Genomic DNA, 15285 nt, shown 5'->3' with positions numbered 1-15285 from the left:
TGTTAATCCTCACCCGAGGATATTTTTCCATTGATGTTTACAGAGAGAAGTGGGAGAGACAGAGAGGGAAACATTGATGTGAGAGAGACAGATCCATTGGTTGCCTCCCCTGTGCACCAGGGGCTGGGGATTGAGCATGCAACCAAGGTATGTGCCTTGACCAGAATCAAACCCAGGAACCTTCAGTACAAGGGCCAACACTCTATCCACTGAGCCAAACTGGTGAGGGCCCCAGGTTTCTTTATGAAGCTTGAACTCCCAGGTCAACAGAGGTTGGGTTAGGGCCCAGGTCAACAGAGGCTGGATTAGGCCCCAGGTCAACAGAGGCTGGGTTAGGCCCCAGGTCAACAGAGGCTGGGTTAGGGCCCAGGTCAACAGAGGTTGGGTTAGGGCCCAGGTCAACAGAGGTTGGGTTAGGGCCCAGGTCAACAGAGGTTGGGTTAGGGCCCAGGTCAACAGAGGCTGGGTTAGGCCCCAGGTCAACAGAGGCTGGGTTAGGCCCCAGGTCAACAGAGGCTGGATTAGGCCCCAGGTCAACAGAGGCTGGGTTAGGCCCAGGTCAACAGAGGTTGAGTTAGGGCCCAGGTCAACAGAGGCTGGGTTAGGGCCCAGGTCAACAGAGGCTGGGTTAGGGCCCAGGTCAACAGAGGCTGGGTTAGGGCCCAGGTCAACAGAGGCTGGGTTAGGGCCCAGGTCAACAGAGGTTGGGTTAGAGCTCAGGTCAACAGAGGCTGGGTTAGGGCCCAGGTCAACAGAGGCTGGGTTAGGGCCCAGGTCAACAGAGGTTGGGTTAGAGCTCAGGTCAACAGAGGCTGGGTTAGGGCCCAGGTCAACAGAGGCTGGGTTAGGGCCCAGGTCAACAGAGGCTGGGTTAGGACCCAGGTCAACAGAGGCTAGGTTAGGGCCCCCGGTTTCCATGGAAGAAGCTGGGTTGGAGTCTTAAGCTTCTCTCTGCAAGAGGCTAGTCCACAGGTCAGAGGCCTGGTGTTCCCTGCTTTTTAGTGTAAAGGTGTTATTAGTTAACGTGGGAACGTCTCATTGACGGAAAACCCTTCTCGAACCCCTGCTGAGTATGCACGTATGGGTGGGTTTGCATGTTTTTCTGTGTGAGGATCGCATGGCTATTGTTGGGCGCTTGGAGGGTCTATGGGTTCCCAGAAGTCTGTATGCTAACCGGGGTAATTGGGCTGGAGTATCGGGTTCTGAACTGATAGGGCTGACCGAGTCAAAAACTCACCCGACTGACGTAATGGCACACAGAACTTAGGCAAATCCTTACACTTCTCCCCGAAGGAGCACATTCTGTGCAGGCAGGCCCACCTGTGCTGACCCCGCAGCAGGCAGACACTGGTCCACCCTGGCACTGCCACCGACAGCGTGTGGCGGAGAGGTGTCTTCACCTCACAGGTGTGTCTGTGAGCCTCCCGAGTGGCCTCAGGTCACCCTGTGTCCTTTGACACGCCCTCTGGCCCTCCCTGCCTTCCAGCCACCACGCAGGGCCCACCTTCCTCGGTGTGGCAATGTTGAGACCCCCCCACTCTGGGCACCAAGAGATAGGTGTTTGTTGCACCCCTCGTCCGCACTGGCCGTTGCTGGGGTGCCACGTCATGATTCTGAACGCCGATGAGTTATTCTGAAAGCCCGCAGTGGGGCGGGCACCTGTCCCGGGTGTCTGAGGCGGAGTCCTTCATCAAGCCCAGCTGACACAGGGGCAGCAGCACTCCAGGTCCACGGCTGGCAGCCCGAGGAAGCCTTACACCCAGGCAATCACGTGGCTGTTAAACACGTGGCAAAAGGCCGAGGGGCGGACGACGGAGACCACAGCCAAGCTGCTGGTCAAGGCTCCCTCACCCGAGGGGCCGCACAGTGGGTGCCTCCCAGCAGGACGGGCGTGCTGCCTGGGAAGCGGTTTGGAACGCGAGCTCTACTAAACTGTCTGTATTTCTGTGGATACTTGATATTTTCCACAATAAAAAAAGCTTTTCCAAAAATGGGGTGTATCAGGTTTCTGAGTGAGGAGTCACCAGATACTTGCAAGTGTGGCAGGACCTGGGAGCCCCTTGGTGAGGCCGGTGCCAGGGACTCTGGGCGAGGTCCCTGCCTGGCTGCCTTCCTCAGGCTGGCGTAGGGACCAGCCGCTCCTGGGAGGTGGGGACCAGAGCCTGGACCAGGGGTGGGCAAACTTTTTGACTCGAGGGCCACCATGGGTTCTTAAACTGGACCGGAGGGCCGGAACAAAAGCATGGATGGAGTGTTCGTGTGAACTAATATAAATTCAAAGTAAAGGAGCGGAGGGGAGAGCAAGAGAACCGGATAGAACAGCCGGATCCGGCCCGCGGGCCGTAGTTTGCCCAAGTCTGGCCTGGACCCTCTCCCTCTGAGGATCGGGGGGTTCGTAGCCCAGCTCAGAAATGGGAGCCCCAGCGGAGATCCACAGTGGAGAGCAGAGGTCCCGAGGGAAGCACGTGGGGCGGGGTGTGGGTGGGGATGGGGAGCATGAGCCTGGGCCCAGCCTGCCACTGGGGAGAGCTGCTCCGGAAGTGTTGGCTGTGCCGGCCCCAGCAGCAGGGAGCAGGGGCACTGGGCGGCCAGCTTCTCTACAAGGCAGGTCCCAGGATGGAGCCCTGGGCCCCTGGTGTGTCCTGGAGGCTCCCCGGGACCCTGCCCTTTCGCTCCGGCAGCCGTGGGACCAGGGCCTGTTTCCTAGAGGCTCTGGAGCAGTGAGGGGTGAATGAACAAAAGGCTGCGGGACCCTCCGGGGCGGGCCCCTCACCCGCCCACCTGGCGAGGGCGTCAGGCCTGTGCTCAGTTGTCCCAGCACCGCCCCACGAGGCCACCGAGGAACAGCGATGGTCCAGCAGCCCACATCCCCCCACCCCCGCCGCCCCCAGCAGGGGTTCTGAGCCACTCTAACACCAAGTCTCCTGGGGAAAGGTATTTAATGCGGGCAATGCCAGCTGGGCCTGCCTTTGCCAGGCTAACCCCAAACAGGAGGATCCAAACGCAAGGACAGGCTCCTGCAAGCTGTGACCATGCACCAGGCTCCTGACGCCGTCCCTGCCATCAGTCATGAGACCCAAGCCAAGCTGACCCCCACCCCTGGCGGCACCATCTCCACCCCCGGCTCTCGCTGGTGCCAGCTCGTGGAATGTACCGCGCAGTCCTGGCAGCAGTCACGGGCAGGACCAGGGCTAGCTGCACCAGTGCTGGCAGCCCAGCTCCTCAGGGGCCTCCAGGGCTGTTCTGGCGACCATGGCGGCACTGTGGAGCCCTGGCTTGTCCTCTGGGGTCACACATGACCCTGTCACACATAGTCCAGGATCTCGGTCTCCATCTCGTTCTCACTCCCATCCGACGGCTTGAAGTCCTCCTCCTCCTCCTCTTCCTCCTCCTCCTCCTCCCCAGACTCGCCTGTCAGCTGCTCTTTCCTTCCATCTCCGTCAGTCTTGGCCGGGCTGGAGAAGAGGGCTGGGCGGGAGACAGCGTGTCCCGAAGCAGGCTCCTGCCCCAAGCCCCAGACCCCAGACCAGGCCCCAGGCTGGGCCCCTGGCCCCCAGAACCCCAGAACAGGCTCCTGGGCTCCGCGGACAGTGCCTGGGCTCCAGCAGGAGCTGCTGTGGAGGGTGGGTGCCGGGACCTCGCACTCAGGCATGTCGGGGGAGGGACCGTGGAGCTGCATGCTTTGCACACCCCTTCCAGAGGTGCCCGTGACCCCCAGGAGTGCACACATTCTGTGAGTGTTTATGGGGAGAGGGCCCACAGCCTGGAATAGGCTGCCGAGGGCTTGGGTCCCAAACAAGGCTAAGCACCTCTGCTCCGTCAGCTCCACGGGGCAGGGCAGGCTCTGGGACACCCGCACCCAAGCCTGGGAGAAACCCTCTGGGAGGGGCCTCTTGCTTACTCTGCATCCCCGCCCCCCCCCCCCCGCCCCCCGCAGCCTCAGCCCAGCAGGTGCTCACTCCCCTCCTCAGGGACCCAGCTGCCAGGGCTACCTGCCCCCCTCCCCACCATCCCCCGCCCCCGGCAGGCCCCACAGGGCGACAGGACCTGGCCCACTGCCCGTCTCCCAGGGAGGACAGACAGCCGCATGCACACAGCGGGAAGGTGTGAGGTGGAGGCAGGTGTGAAGCGGTAACCATGACAGCAGCGGGCAGCCTGGGTGCTGGCTCCTGGGCTGATGCTGTCTCACAGCCCTCCCTCCCACAGCGCCAGAGAAGAGACCGGCCACGAGGGACACCTGCCCCTTCACCCGGCGCTCACCAGGCCTCCTGGCGCGGATGATCTGCCGGATCATGAGGGACATGGCGTTGCGCAGGTCGTCGCTGGTCTTGGGCAGGCACCACCCATCCCGCTCGGTGCAGGTCTCCTCGGCCCCGTCGTTGCGGTGAATGATCTTCTGCAACCTGGGCGGGGGGGCGGGAGGGGGGCACGGAGTTCCAGGGCGGCTCCCGGCTAACATGCCAGTGCATGGCATGGCCGGGGGGCTGTGCTTGGAAAAGCAGTGCGGAGTGCCAAGGGCGAAGTGGAGTGAGAGCATGCAGGACCGCTGGGCCCCGGGCTGTGCTCCCCGACCCTGAGGCACAGAGCGGGGGTGCCCACCCCACGGGCTTGGTGAGTTACAGCTCCCACCGCCTTCCCGGTGCGTTTAATGGGCCGCAGCTGCCCCCGGCGCCCCTCCCTGATTTCAAGGCATCACTGTGAACAACCAGATGGAAGGTCTCTGGGTTCTGGTCGGTTCTGGTCGGTTCTGAAGGGCTGGGGGCCACATCACGAACCCACACGTGGGCAGTGGAGGCGAGGCAGACTCCACAGGCAACATGTCTGCGGCCAGCCCAGCACCCTGCCTGGGACACGGAGGTGTGGCCCTTGGCGGCCCAGACAGAGGGCTCTCCAGGCAGCACCTGAGCCGCCGGGAGGGAGGCTGATGGAAATGAGCCTGCGCAGGGAGCTCTGTGGTGCCGCAGGTTCGCAGCCCCGACCCCTGCCCACAGCCTCACGCGGGCTTCGCGACCCTCCAGCACGTACTCTTCCACGTTCAGGTCGCATAGCTGGTAGAACATCTGTCGGTATGGTGGCAAGGCGCCCTCCCGGAAGATGTAAACCGAGTCCTGGGCAAGAGGGGAGACAGGGGCCCGTCAGGGGGAGCCTGCCCCTGGGGCGGGCAGTGTGGGAGACCCCACCCTGGGCCACAGGAGTCAGCTGGTCCCTGCGCCCAGGTGGGGCAGACAGGCCTGAGCCAGAGCAGGTGTGGAGAGAAGCCGCTCCGACGCCCTGGGAGGTTCTGGGAGGGGTGGACCCGGAGCTGAGAGCCTCCTGCCCGGCAGGCGGGCCCGGGGCTGGCTCTGCTGTGCTTGCGGCAGCCTGCCTGCCCCCCGGGCTCGGGGCACCCACCTTGAGCTTGTACTTGTTGGAGGCCGATTTCTGCATCCCTGCTGCCCCGGATGGGCCCAGGCCCTGCTTCAGGTCTTGCATGGTGACAAGCTGGTTGGCTGCCAGGGACAACAGCGGTGCTTTGGAATATAGGGGTGCTACCTAGCCCCCTCCCCAGGGATTGCTGCAAGCACCCCCCCCCCGCCCCCCGCAGCCCAGAGGCCACCGTCCTCAGCACCGGGGTGAGGCCCATCGCCCCAATTTGCAGAGCGAGCCAAAGCACTTACATGACTTTTTGACAGTGATGGGGAGGCTGTAGTTGTAGGTGCTGCGCTTGGCCTTCACAGGCATCTCGTTGGAGGTGTACCCTGCAGGCGAGGAGGGTGTCAGGTGCGGGTGGGCAGAGCCCCTTCTGGCACACGGTGCTGGCCGGGCATGACCGGCCCACCAGGGCTCACTGGGACAGCTCCCGAATGGGCCTGGGGGGGGGGCAGGAGCCACCCCGTTCCAGAGCAGGGCCACAGCTGGGCTCTGGGCACGGTGACTTGCTGCGGACACCGGCTGGACGCCCGGCCTGCCCCCCCCCCCCCCCGCTGCCCCGCCAGGAGCCACAGAAGGCCCACGCGGACGAACGAGTGAACGAGTGGCTGTGGCTCAGTAATGAGGGTCAGCGTGGGGCCAAGCCTGAACTCGCACCCTCACGTCCACCTCACTTCAGCCCTCACCAGGGGCCGCCTGCTCCCCGCACGTGGACGCGTGATTACCAGCGCGCACAGGAAAAGGAAGACGGGAGGGGAGGGAGGTGTCGGTCATTCTTACCAGATTTCATCCCACAACGGATCCGGAAATCAAGGACTTGGTAGATCTTGGCTTGCGGGTGCTTTCGGGGGTCGTACCCGAAGCGAATCCACAGGCTTCTCCAGGGACCTGTTATCTGCAGGCAGAGAAGGTGCGAGTGGGGAGGGGCCAAGGCCGAGCCCCGGCTCCGCAGATGCACAGGCCAGGTGCCTGCCTGGGGCGGAGAGGGGGGGACTCCGAGGGGGGCAGTGCAACACCTCAAGATTTGAAGGACTGGGAGCCACATCAAGAGCCCACACGTGGGCAGTGGAGGCAAGGCAGACGTGGCTCTGCAGCCCCCCAGCTCTGCCACGTGCGGCTGTCCGCTCGGACAGGTCACTTGGTCTTTCCAAGCCTCGGCCTTCCTGTCAGGTGGGGTGACATGAGCCCCCATAGATGTTGTGAGGATGAAAGAGATGAGGCCTGGGGCCTGGGCCTCGGTGCCGGCCACAGGAAGTGCTCGGTGAACACGTCACTGTCCTCCTGAGGCCACGTGTCCAGAAAGCCCACGCGGAAGACAGATGGCGACTCTTAAGTCCGGGTCCGAGCCCAGGTACCCACCCCTCACCACCCTGCCTGGGGCCCTCGGCATGCAGGGTCCCTGCCCCCAGCACCTCTGGGAGCCGCAGTAATGACACCCCACCTCCATCCGCCTGGACTGAGTCCAAGGGGGAGATCCCCACTGAACCCCACTCAACCCAGGGAGAAGGAGTTGGGGCCAGAGGCACTGTGGTCAGGGGCCGGGCTCTGCAGCCAGACAGGCCGGGGGCCCGGTGGCTCTGCCACTCGCTGGCTGTGAGACCGCGACACCTGTCAGGTCAGCGCTCTGCGCCAGGCTCCTCCTCAGCGGTGAGTAGGGAACCTGCTGCCACCGGGGGAAAGGCTGAGGTGCCCACGCAGCACTCGACCAGATCCCTTAAAGGTGTAGAATCCCTTTGCGTAAAGTTACGAAATTACTCTTTAATCCTGAAATCACCCCAGGTGGCCGAGCGTGCTCTTAGGGGAGGGGGCGGGACAGGGCAGCCTGCTCGGGCTCTGAGGGGTCACCTCTGGGACCCGCATGGCCCTGGTGGGAACCAAGGTGGCGGCTGGGCAGACACTCACCATGTAATAGGCCATGAAGGGCAGCAGGACCTTGAGCTTGTCAGGGTGGACGCTGATCTTGGCTCTGACGGCGTTGCGTGACCAGATGGGACGGATGTCAAACAGCTGGGGGGGGGGGAGGTCAAGGCAGAGGCTGAGATGAGCACAGCAGCCCGCCCGCCGGCCAACTCTGCAGGGCGGTCTGGCCCTGGAGGACCCTTTCCGAAAGGAGTCGGGGGAGGGCGGGGCTGAGCCAGCAGGGACCAGGCTCCGGGGCAGATGCGCCATCGCTCAGCCTCCGCTCGGAAGCAGGCTGCACACGCAGCTCGTGCCGAGTGTGAGTCCTGAAAGGACGAGGGACACAGCCTCTGTCCTGTGCAGCTCACAGGGCAGCAGATGACCAAAGGACCTGGAGCTCCAGACCCCGAGCTGGCACATCACGAAGGCCGAAGAGATGGCCTAGCGCAGGGAGGACTGAAGGCCAGTGTGGCTCAACGCAGCGGCCCGGGCAGGAAGGGCCCTGAGCCAGTTAGGATTGGGCCGTGTCCAGAGGAGAATGAGGAGCCTCGGACAGCGCTCCTCCCCCCCTCCCCCCCCGCGATTGCTAGAAACACAGCAAGGTGTCCAGTCTCTTTAAGAAGCACTCTGTCCCCCAAGGACAGTGAACTGCAACCAGGGGCGCGCCTCCACCGGCAGGGAGGTGGCTTCACCGAGGACCTGCTGTCCACACCCGCAGGACACCAGGAGCAGACCCCAGCCCGAGTCCTCTCAGCACCACAGCCAGAGGGCAAGGCGAAGGCTTCCGCCCAGGGAGGTCCGGCCTCCGACTGGCACGGGCAGGCTGTGTGCACCTGGCACGCTGCAAACCCACGAATGAAGGCGAGTTTCCAGGAACCGGAGCTCCACACGAAGTCATATCTGAACAATGCACCGATTGTTGGCCTCCCAAAGGGACCCATTAGGGAATTCTAAGAAGTGTTTCCACCTTGCCAGTCGAGCTTACACTGGCATGGCTTTCAGACTGACATCTAGAGATGAGAACATCCCGTGTGCTAACGAACCAGTTAAAGAAGTGGGCACCGCCAACTGCAAAGAGGGAGGAGAGCCCAGCTGGTCTCCAGGCGGCTGGCGCAGGCGTGCGGAGCGGCGGGCTCACCTTCCTCAGCTCCTCCTCCACCTTGCGGTCCATGGGGTTGGTGCAGATCCTGCTCCAGGTCTGCACTGCAGCCTCCAGCGGCTGCTCGGGCACCTCGTCCCCCTCGAAGTTGACAAAGATGGCATTGTGGAGGCGCCGGGCCCTGCTCAGGCCGATCAGATTCTCGCCTGAGATGGGGGGGTTGTTGTAGCCTTCCCTGGGGGCAGAGAGGCCCATGAGAACCAGGCACAGCCCGTGACGCCGGTGGCCTGTGTCTGTGCGCTTTTCCCTGGAATCCGGGTCAGGGAGAGGTTCTTAGCGCCCGAGACCCGTCTGTCCTCAGGCTGAGCACCGGGGAGAGGGCAGCGACCAGAGGCAGCTCAGAGAGGCTGGGCCTGCAGCTCTGAGCTGGGCAAGGCCGAAAGGTCCCAGAGGCTGAGTGTGGGGGAGGCTCCTGTCCCGAGGTGGTGGCCTCAGACTCATGCAAGCACCCACCCGCCAGTCTAAACTAGGAACAACCCCGATGCCCCTCAGGCAGGGATGGTGACAGTGGCCACGCAGCCACACGGGGCCTGCTGTCAGGCCTCAGCTCGCACTGACTTCTCCAATTCACTCTCAGCCTCAACCAGCCCGCGAGGAGGCAAGCACTTCCCTGTGAAGTAACGGAGCCCGGGTGAGGAGCCTGCCCAGAGGCCGCACCTGTGCCGAGCGAGAGCCCAGCCCGAGGCGGCGGACAGCATCCGGGAGCAATGGGTGTCACCTGTGCCACGCAGCAGAGGCTTTTGAAAAGCGAGGGTCCTGACACCAGTCACAGTGGGTCCCTCTGGTTGGCACAGAACACACTCAGGCCAGTGGTCCCAGGTGCCCAGTGCCGCTATGTGAGGTGGGGAGCCAGCAGCATCCGACCTGCACTAAAGCAGGGGACAGTGTGAAGAGCCCCCCACGAGCCCCCCCCAGCTCCAACAGCTACCGTCACACGGTGGCTTCCTTTCCTTGGCACCACCCCAAACTCACTGAATTGTTTCAGAGTGCACTTGAACGTACGCCTGGCCGTCACACTTCATTCAGGTGACTATTACCTTTTCTACTGGTTTCCCTTTTACCTGAACTTTCTGTGAGTGCATGCCACCTGCTTATTTATGGCGAACAATGACCTTCACACTGGGAAACAAAATTGTAATCACAGGATCAAGTCTGTGCCTTTTTCAAAAACCGTGACGCTAGTAAAACCATCCTGCCAGAGCAACAGTGTCCTGGGTCAAAGACACCCCCTGAGACCACGGACCCCCACGAGGAAGTGGCCCGCTGCAGGGACAGGGCTCCTGCACCCACTCAGCTTCCTGGAGAAGGGACCTGCCAGGCCAGCCCCATCCTTGTGTCCCGGCGTGGCAAGGCCAGCAGAGCGAACCATCGATGGCAGTGCTGGGAGAAAAGGCAGGTGCTTTCCAGGTGCTGGGAAACCCGTGAACCCGTGGCGAGGGCAGAGGGCCTGTGGGTCCAAGGGCAGCTGGCCCTCCTCCCTGGGACGCTGTGGGGAGGCCGGGGCTCAGAGGACCCGACTGGGCCGGCTGTGGCCGACAGTTAATCTGTAAACGCTCTCATAACGGTATCTTTGAGCTCTTAGGAGAGAGGCACTGGGGGAAACTCCTGCAGGTGGGACTGCTTGGCCAACAGGAAAAGAACATCTGGAATCATAACCGATTTGACCAACTGCTCACCAAAGGAGTTGACCTCATTTTTGGGTGACCCCTTAGTAGGGGGGTGTGCATTTTCGCACCTCAAGGTGCACACTTTTGGGGATGGGTCTTCAAGTCCAAAGGTGACATCCCAATTCACGCTCCGTAGTGTGGGGGCAGCTCTGAGCACCACCTCCGGGGTGTGGGGGTGGGGGCGCTGGCTCTGCCTGGAGGCGCTGGTCCATGGGCTTGAGCACAGCTGACGGCCCGCGGCCAGCAGGGGGAGGAGACCCTCGGCTACCCAGGCAGCAGGCGCTCAAGTCCTCCAGCTTTTGAAGCTGAACAAGCCACGGACAACGCTTTAACGAGCATCACCACCTTTGGGCCGTGTTTCCAACTGTCTTTTTCCGTTTGTTTCTGTTTTCCTAATCGTGCTCCCCCAAAGCTTCACCCACGGGGCTGGTAAGTACTCGCAGAGGCCTCTCTCGGGCCAGGCTGCCCTAGCCACCGGGGTTACCACGGAGGGCAGGAGGCCAAATCACTACCTCCACCGAGCTCACGCTGAAATCGAGACATTTAAAAACTGTGCCCTTCTGTGTGTGATCAGAAAAAGGAAAGCATGCAAACAGACACACAGTGTGCAATGAGCAAGGCGTGGGGGTCAGAAGTCGGGGCCCGGGGCAGCATGTGGCCTGGACCAGCCCCCGTTTGCAGAGACATGCACAGCGCTTCTGAGGGAGGCGCATCAGTGGCTGTGAGGCGGCCACGCCATTCTTCTCCAATTGGGCATTTCCCAACTCATGGGTTTCCTTTCTTTTTGATACCATTCCGCCTTGGCTGCTATACAAGGAAACCCCACTCCTTCCTGTCACTGTGGCTGCTGGTCCCCAATCGAAGCCATGGCACACCCAGACCTGCCTTGCCCATAGCCCCTGGGGTCTCTCCTTCCTGCCGGCCGTCAAATGAAAGCATCCATTTCCTTTATACGGACGCAGCACTCTCACGGGGCCTTGGGGGCACACACGGCGGCGGGCCGGGGACCTCTGTGACAGCCTATGATGCGCGTCACTTGGCGTTTCTAACGCTCGGCGCCCGAGAAGCCACCTGAGTCGAGAGATGCTGTCCCTGTGCTCGGGAGCCGTGTTCTCGCGAGCAGACACGGCGGCCACGCACACAGCCACTACGACCGTGAGCGATGGCTCCGGGCGATGGCACACAGCTGGGGTACACTGGGCCGGTTTCGGAGGTGCGTGTGGCGCAGGGGGCAGGCACGGCAAGGATGAAAGATAAAGATGGCCAGGAGGTCACGGGCAGGGATGGGACAGGGAGGCCAGCAGGGGATGGAAGGTGCTGGCTCAGAGGGGACGCCCACAGGTGGAGCTTCACTACATGTGTCATTACTGGTGACAGCAAGGCCCGGGGGGTGGCAATGACCCGGGACTAAATCCAACAGCCACTTCTCGGCTGGAACCAAGCCCCGGCGCCAGGGTCTCTGTCCTGTCAGGGCCCTCCAGCTCACAAGCACCCGGCCACCGCTCACCCAGGCCTTCTCTGCACCTGGCCCCGTGCGGAAGCTTCCTGCGCCTCCGGCTCGGACCCTGACGCTGTGGGGCGGGCGGGCTCACCGATGTTGTGTCTCTGGGCGATAGAAGTAGTCCGCTGGGGTGTCTAGCCGGGAGAAGATGGGCGGGGGGATGTAGAGCGGCAGCTCCTGATGGAAGAAGTCCTCCCTCTCGGGCCTGACCATGAGCACCTTGTCGTACATGGACTTGTGCACGCCACCCGGCTCCGTGTGCACAGCCAAGTACTGGAAGTCGGACATTCCTGGAGAGAGAGGCAGATGGGTAGCCGGCACCGCAGCCAGGGACCACTCTCCTGGCTGCACCTGCAGGCAGGGGCAGTGCCACGCACCAACGCCCAGGTCTTCTTGGGGAGGTGCCGAGCCAGCCGTGTAGTGGAGGCTGCCGGGCCCGGGTGTCAGGAGCTGAAACCACACGCTTCCGAACTGCTTCCGTGCCCTTGGCTCCGTGCACGCCCCGTCACTCGGATAAATGGCGTTTGGGGTGGGGTGTGTGTGGTGTGAGAATAAAGTCTGGGTCAGCGCTTCTCACGTGACTCGCCTGGGATCTTGCTAAGTGCAGAATCTGAGATGGCGCATTTCTAACAAGCTCCCAGATGAGGCAGGGGCCGCAGTGCCGGGGCGCACCTGATGCTGAGGTGCTGGCTCAATTAGAGATGGGAACTGAAATCACTGGAAGCCTTGTCCACACAAGGACAGCCCTCTTCGGTGACCGGACAACTCACCAGAATGGCTGACAGTCAAAATGCCCAACCCCTGGGGTCCCAGGTGCAGGTCCTGCTTCAGTTTCTCTCCTCTTTTTTCTCTCTCCCCCTCCCACCGCCTCAATCATTCCTCTCTTCAGATTCTGAGACCTGCAGCTGCAACTAGAGGTTTCTCAGTGCCCCCAGGTGGTGGGCCGGCCCCTGAACAGGCACTGTCTCCCTGAATCTTCACAAGGGCTGCAGGGACTCAGGGCCCCACTGTCCAGACAAGGAGACTGAGGCGGAGGGAAGCCCAGCGACCCGCATGAAAAACCCCGCAGAGCTCAGGAAGGGAAGTCCGCGTCCCTTCTCACCCGCCCCCCTGCCTTCCTGCCTCCTCACTGGGGCTCCGTGGGTAGCAGACTTGATTGAGGACCCCCCGGGAGACATCCAGTTGGCTAAGAGCACAAGAAACATGAGGTCCTAAGGGGCTGAGGTGATCTGGGAAGGCTTCTGAGGGGAGGCGGCAGCAGTAGCAGCAGGGAAGACGGAACAGGTTCCACAACACGGGGGGGAGAAGGGGGGCTGAGAACTGGAGGCCTGTAGGGCAGTCTTATGTGGCCCCTACAATAACTGAAAGTAGGGCACCCCTTATGGACCTCCAGGAAGCTGTTGGCTGGAGGGAAGAAGCCCTCACCGCCCGCCCCGCAGGCCTGTGCATTCCTGGCTCATGTCACTTGGGGGGCTGACCTACCAGGCTCCTGCAGGCAGTGGGGACACAGGCCCTGAGATCACCGAGTTCGGAAAGAACGCACTGGCAGTTACCTTGAAATCTGTAAATGGTGGGGACGATGCCAAGGATATCCACGTCAAACGCGACCTGGGGGTGGGCCTCGGGCCCTGGCAGCCCCTCCTTCCGCTTTGCCTTCCTCCTGACACGGAGCAGCAGGCTGCTGGTACTGAAGCGGTTGGCGCACACGGGGTGGCAATAGGGGTCCTTGGGCCGGAAGTAGAGCTCCAGCCTCTTGGTGGGGTCTCCATAGATCTGTGCCAAGGCCAAGGGAGACGGATGAAGCCGTGGCCAGCTACGCTGCCGGCAGGGGACTGCTCCTCTCTCCACAGCAGCCTGCCTGGCGTGACCCCGGTGGCGGGGGAAGGGCCAGGAGCCCGGGAGCTCCTGTTTCATTCAGAGCGCTTAGTTCCCCAAAGGCTCACTTGTCAAACCCAAGCATCGCAGAGCAAACCAGGGAACCTCTTGCTTCTCAGCGGCTGTGAAGCTGGAGAGAATAACTGCCAGCTGAGCGGGGGTTCAGGGAAGGCCTCGAGAGACAGTTCATGGTCTGGTGCGTGGAAAGCACTTACACAAAGGCCTGGCACAAGGAAGCACCCATCCCAGCTCCCCTAAGTCCTGGGTGGCCTTGAACTGCCTCGCTTTCCTTGTAAAATGCGGACAATGACAGTACCCGCCCCGCAGGGTTCCAATGAGGACAGGATGTAAGTCAAGCTCCTAAGACGGTGCCTGGTACCGAAAAGTGAACTGTTACTACTTTAACCCTAAAACCGGAACATTTCGTCCAATCCCGTCTTCACCCCCCCCCCGACCCCCGCCACGTAGATCGGCGGCTCTTCATCTCCGGAGCCCCCGTTTTCCACTCCTCCACTCCTGTGCAAAGAGGACGTGGCAGCCCAGCACACCCTGCGGGGCTGCGGGCGACCTGCGTTCAGGGCAGGGGCGCCGACGCTGTGGCTCATCCGAATATGGGGTGCAAAGGACACCCCCTTCCCTCTCTGGATCTCCCCGACAGTCCTTTCTCTTTGCTTCCAGGGAACAACGGTCTGTTCCTGGCGGCCTCCCTAGCAAAGCCCGCCCACTGCCCGCACCAGCGCCCGCCTAAAGCTCCGTTGCCAAGGAAACCACACTAGTCCCCCGTGACCCCGCCCCTCCGGCCGCGGTCCCACAGCTCCGTCCCTCCCCCGCGGTCCCGGGGACCCCCTCTTCCGCACCCGAGAAACGCCTTCCTCGCCGCCCAGGGTCGACAGCATCTTGGACACGTCGCGCACCACGCCCGGGTACTCCACGCACACCATGCGCTGCTCGCGCCGCAGCTCCACGGGGATGGCGACACCCGGCCCCGCGTCAGTCGCCCCCGCTGCCATCCCTGCGGGTCTGGCCCGGGCCCCGCGGTCCGTGCCTCCACGTGCGCCCAGAGGCCTCGCTTTGATGGTTCCGTGAAGGATTCGTTCCGGCCTCCCTCACCGCTCGCGTCTCTCTAAATCCCTGGGCTCCAAGGCCTCGGGGAGCAAAGGTCCGAGGGAAGGCCCCGCGGTTTCGCGGTCAACTACCGCTCCGTCCTGGCCATTGTGTTTTTAAAAGTAAGGGGTTAGCCCGAGGGGCGGGGCAAGGGCCTGTCTCTTCCACTTACCCACGGCGGACCCAGAGGCTGATAGGTCACCGCCCAGCTCGCTCTCGACTTTAGCCAATAAGAACCCAAAGACCGAGCCGAGCTCTTAGCCAATGAACAGTCAGGCGGAAGCCTGGTTCCACCCCTTCTGCCAGCTCCATAGTTTTAGCCACTAAGGAATCAGGACTAGGCCGAGTCCCCGCCCCTTCCTCGGTTCCACCCTATGACAGCTCGGGGCCAGCCGAGCTATTCTTCCGGCGGAGCGGTTTCCTGAGGGCTGGGGTCCCCCTACTTCTGCCCCCACAGTTCCCGGACCGGTTTCCAGCTGCGCGAGGAGCCCGAGAAGTGGGTGGGAGATGGGGTCGGCCTGGAAATGGCGAGCGCGGGGGAATTGGGCTTTGTTTTGTTTGTTTTCTTTACTTTTTTTGGTTGGGTTTACCCCCCCCCTTTTTTTTTTATTTAGAGGGAGTTGCGCTTTGCTTGTTTGGCGGATGCCGCCGTCAGTCCTTCCTCTCTTAGT

The 15285-nt window shown here is 62.5% G+C and overlaps 1 protein-coding gene across 1 annotated transcript; it reads right to left on the bottom strand.

Annotated features, from left to right (window-relative positions):
• Positions 1 to 2922: 2922 nt before the first annotated feature.
• GTF3C5 (general transcription factor IIIC subunit 5) lies at positions 2923 to 14738 on the bottom strand. The gene is made up of 11 exons (XM_080670115.1): positions 14368 to 14738; positions 13189 to 13408; positions 11727 to 11925; positions 8447 to 8642; positions 7312 to 7416; positions 6190 to 6304; positions 5658 to 5738; positions 5392 to 5489; positions 5026 to 5108; positions 4261 to 4403; positions 2923 to 3468 (listed from the first exon to the last, which is right to left on the bottom strand). The coding sequence occupies exons 1-11, from the start codon at positions 14518 to 14520 to the stop codon at positions 3305 to 3307; spliced, it is 1557 nt and encodes a 518-aa protein (XP_080526241.1). The 5' UTR covers positions 14521 to 14738; the 3' UTR covers positions 2923 to 3304.
• Between the last annotated feature and the right edge of the window lie 547 nt (positions 14739 to 15285).

Source organism: Plecotus auritus (genome assembly GCF_963455305.1).
Source record: "Plecotus auritus genome assembly, chromosome: 5".
In the NCBI taxonomy this organism is placed as follows: Eukaryota; Metazoa; Chordata; class Mammalia; order Chiroptera; family Vespertilionidae; genus Plecotus; species Plecotus auritus.
Note: the sequence above shows the minus strand (reverse complement) of the source record. Positions and strands in the feature narration are given on the sequence as shown.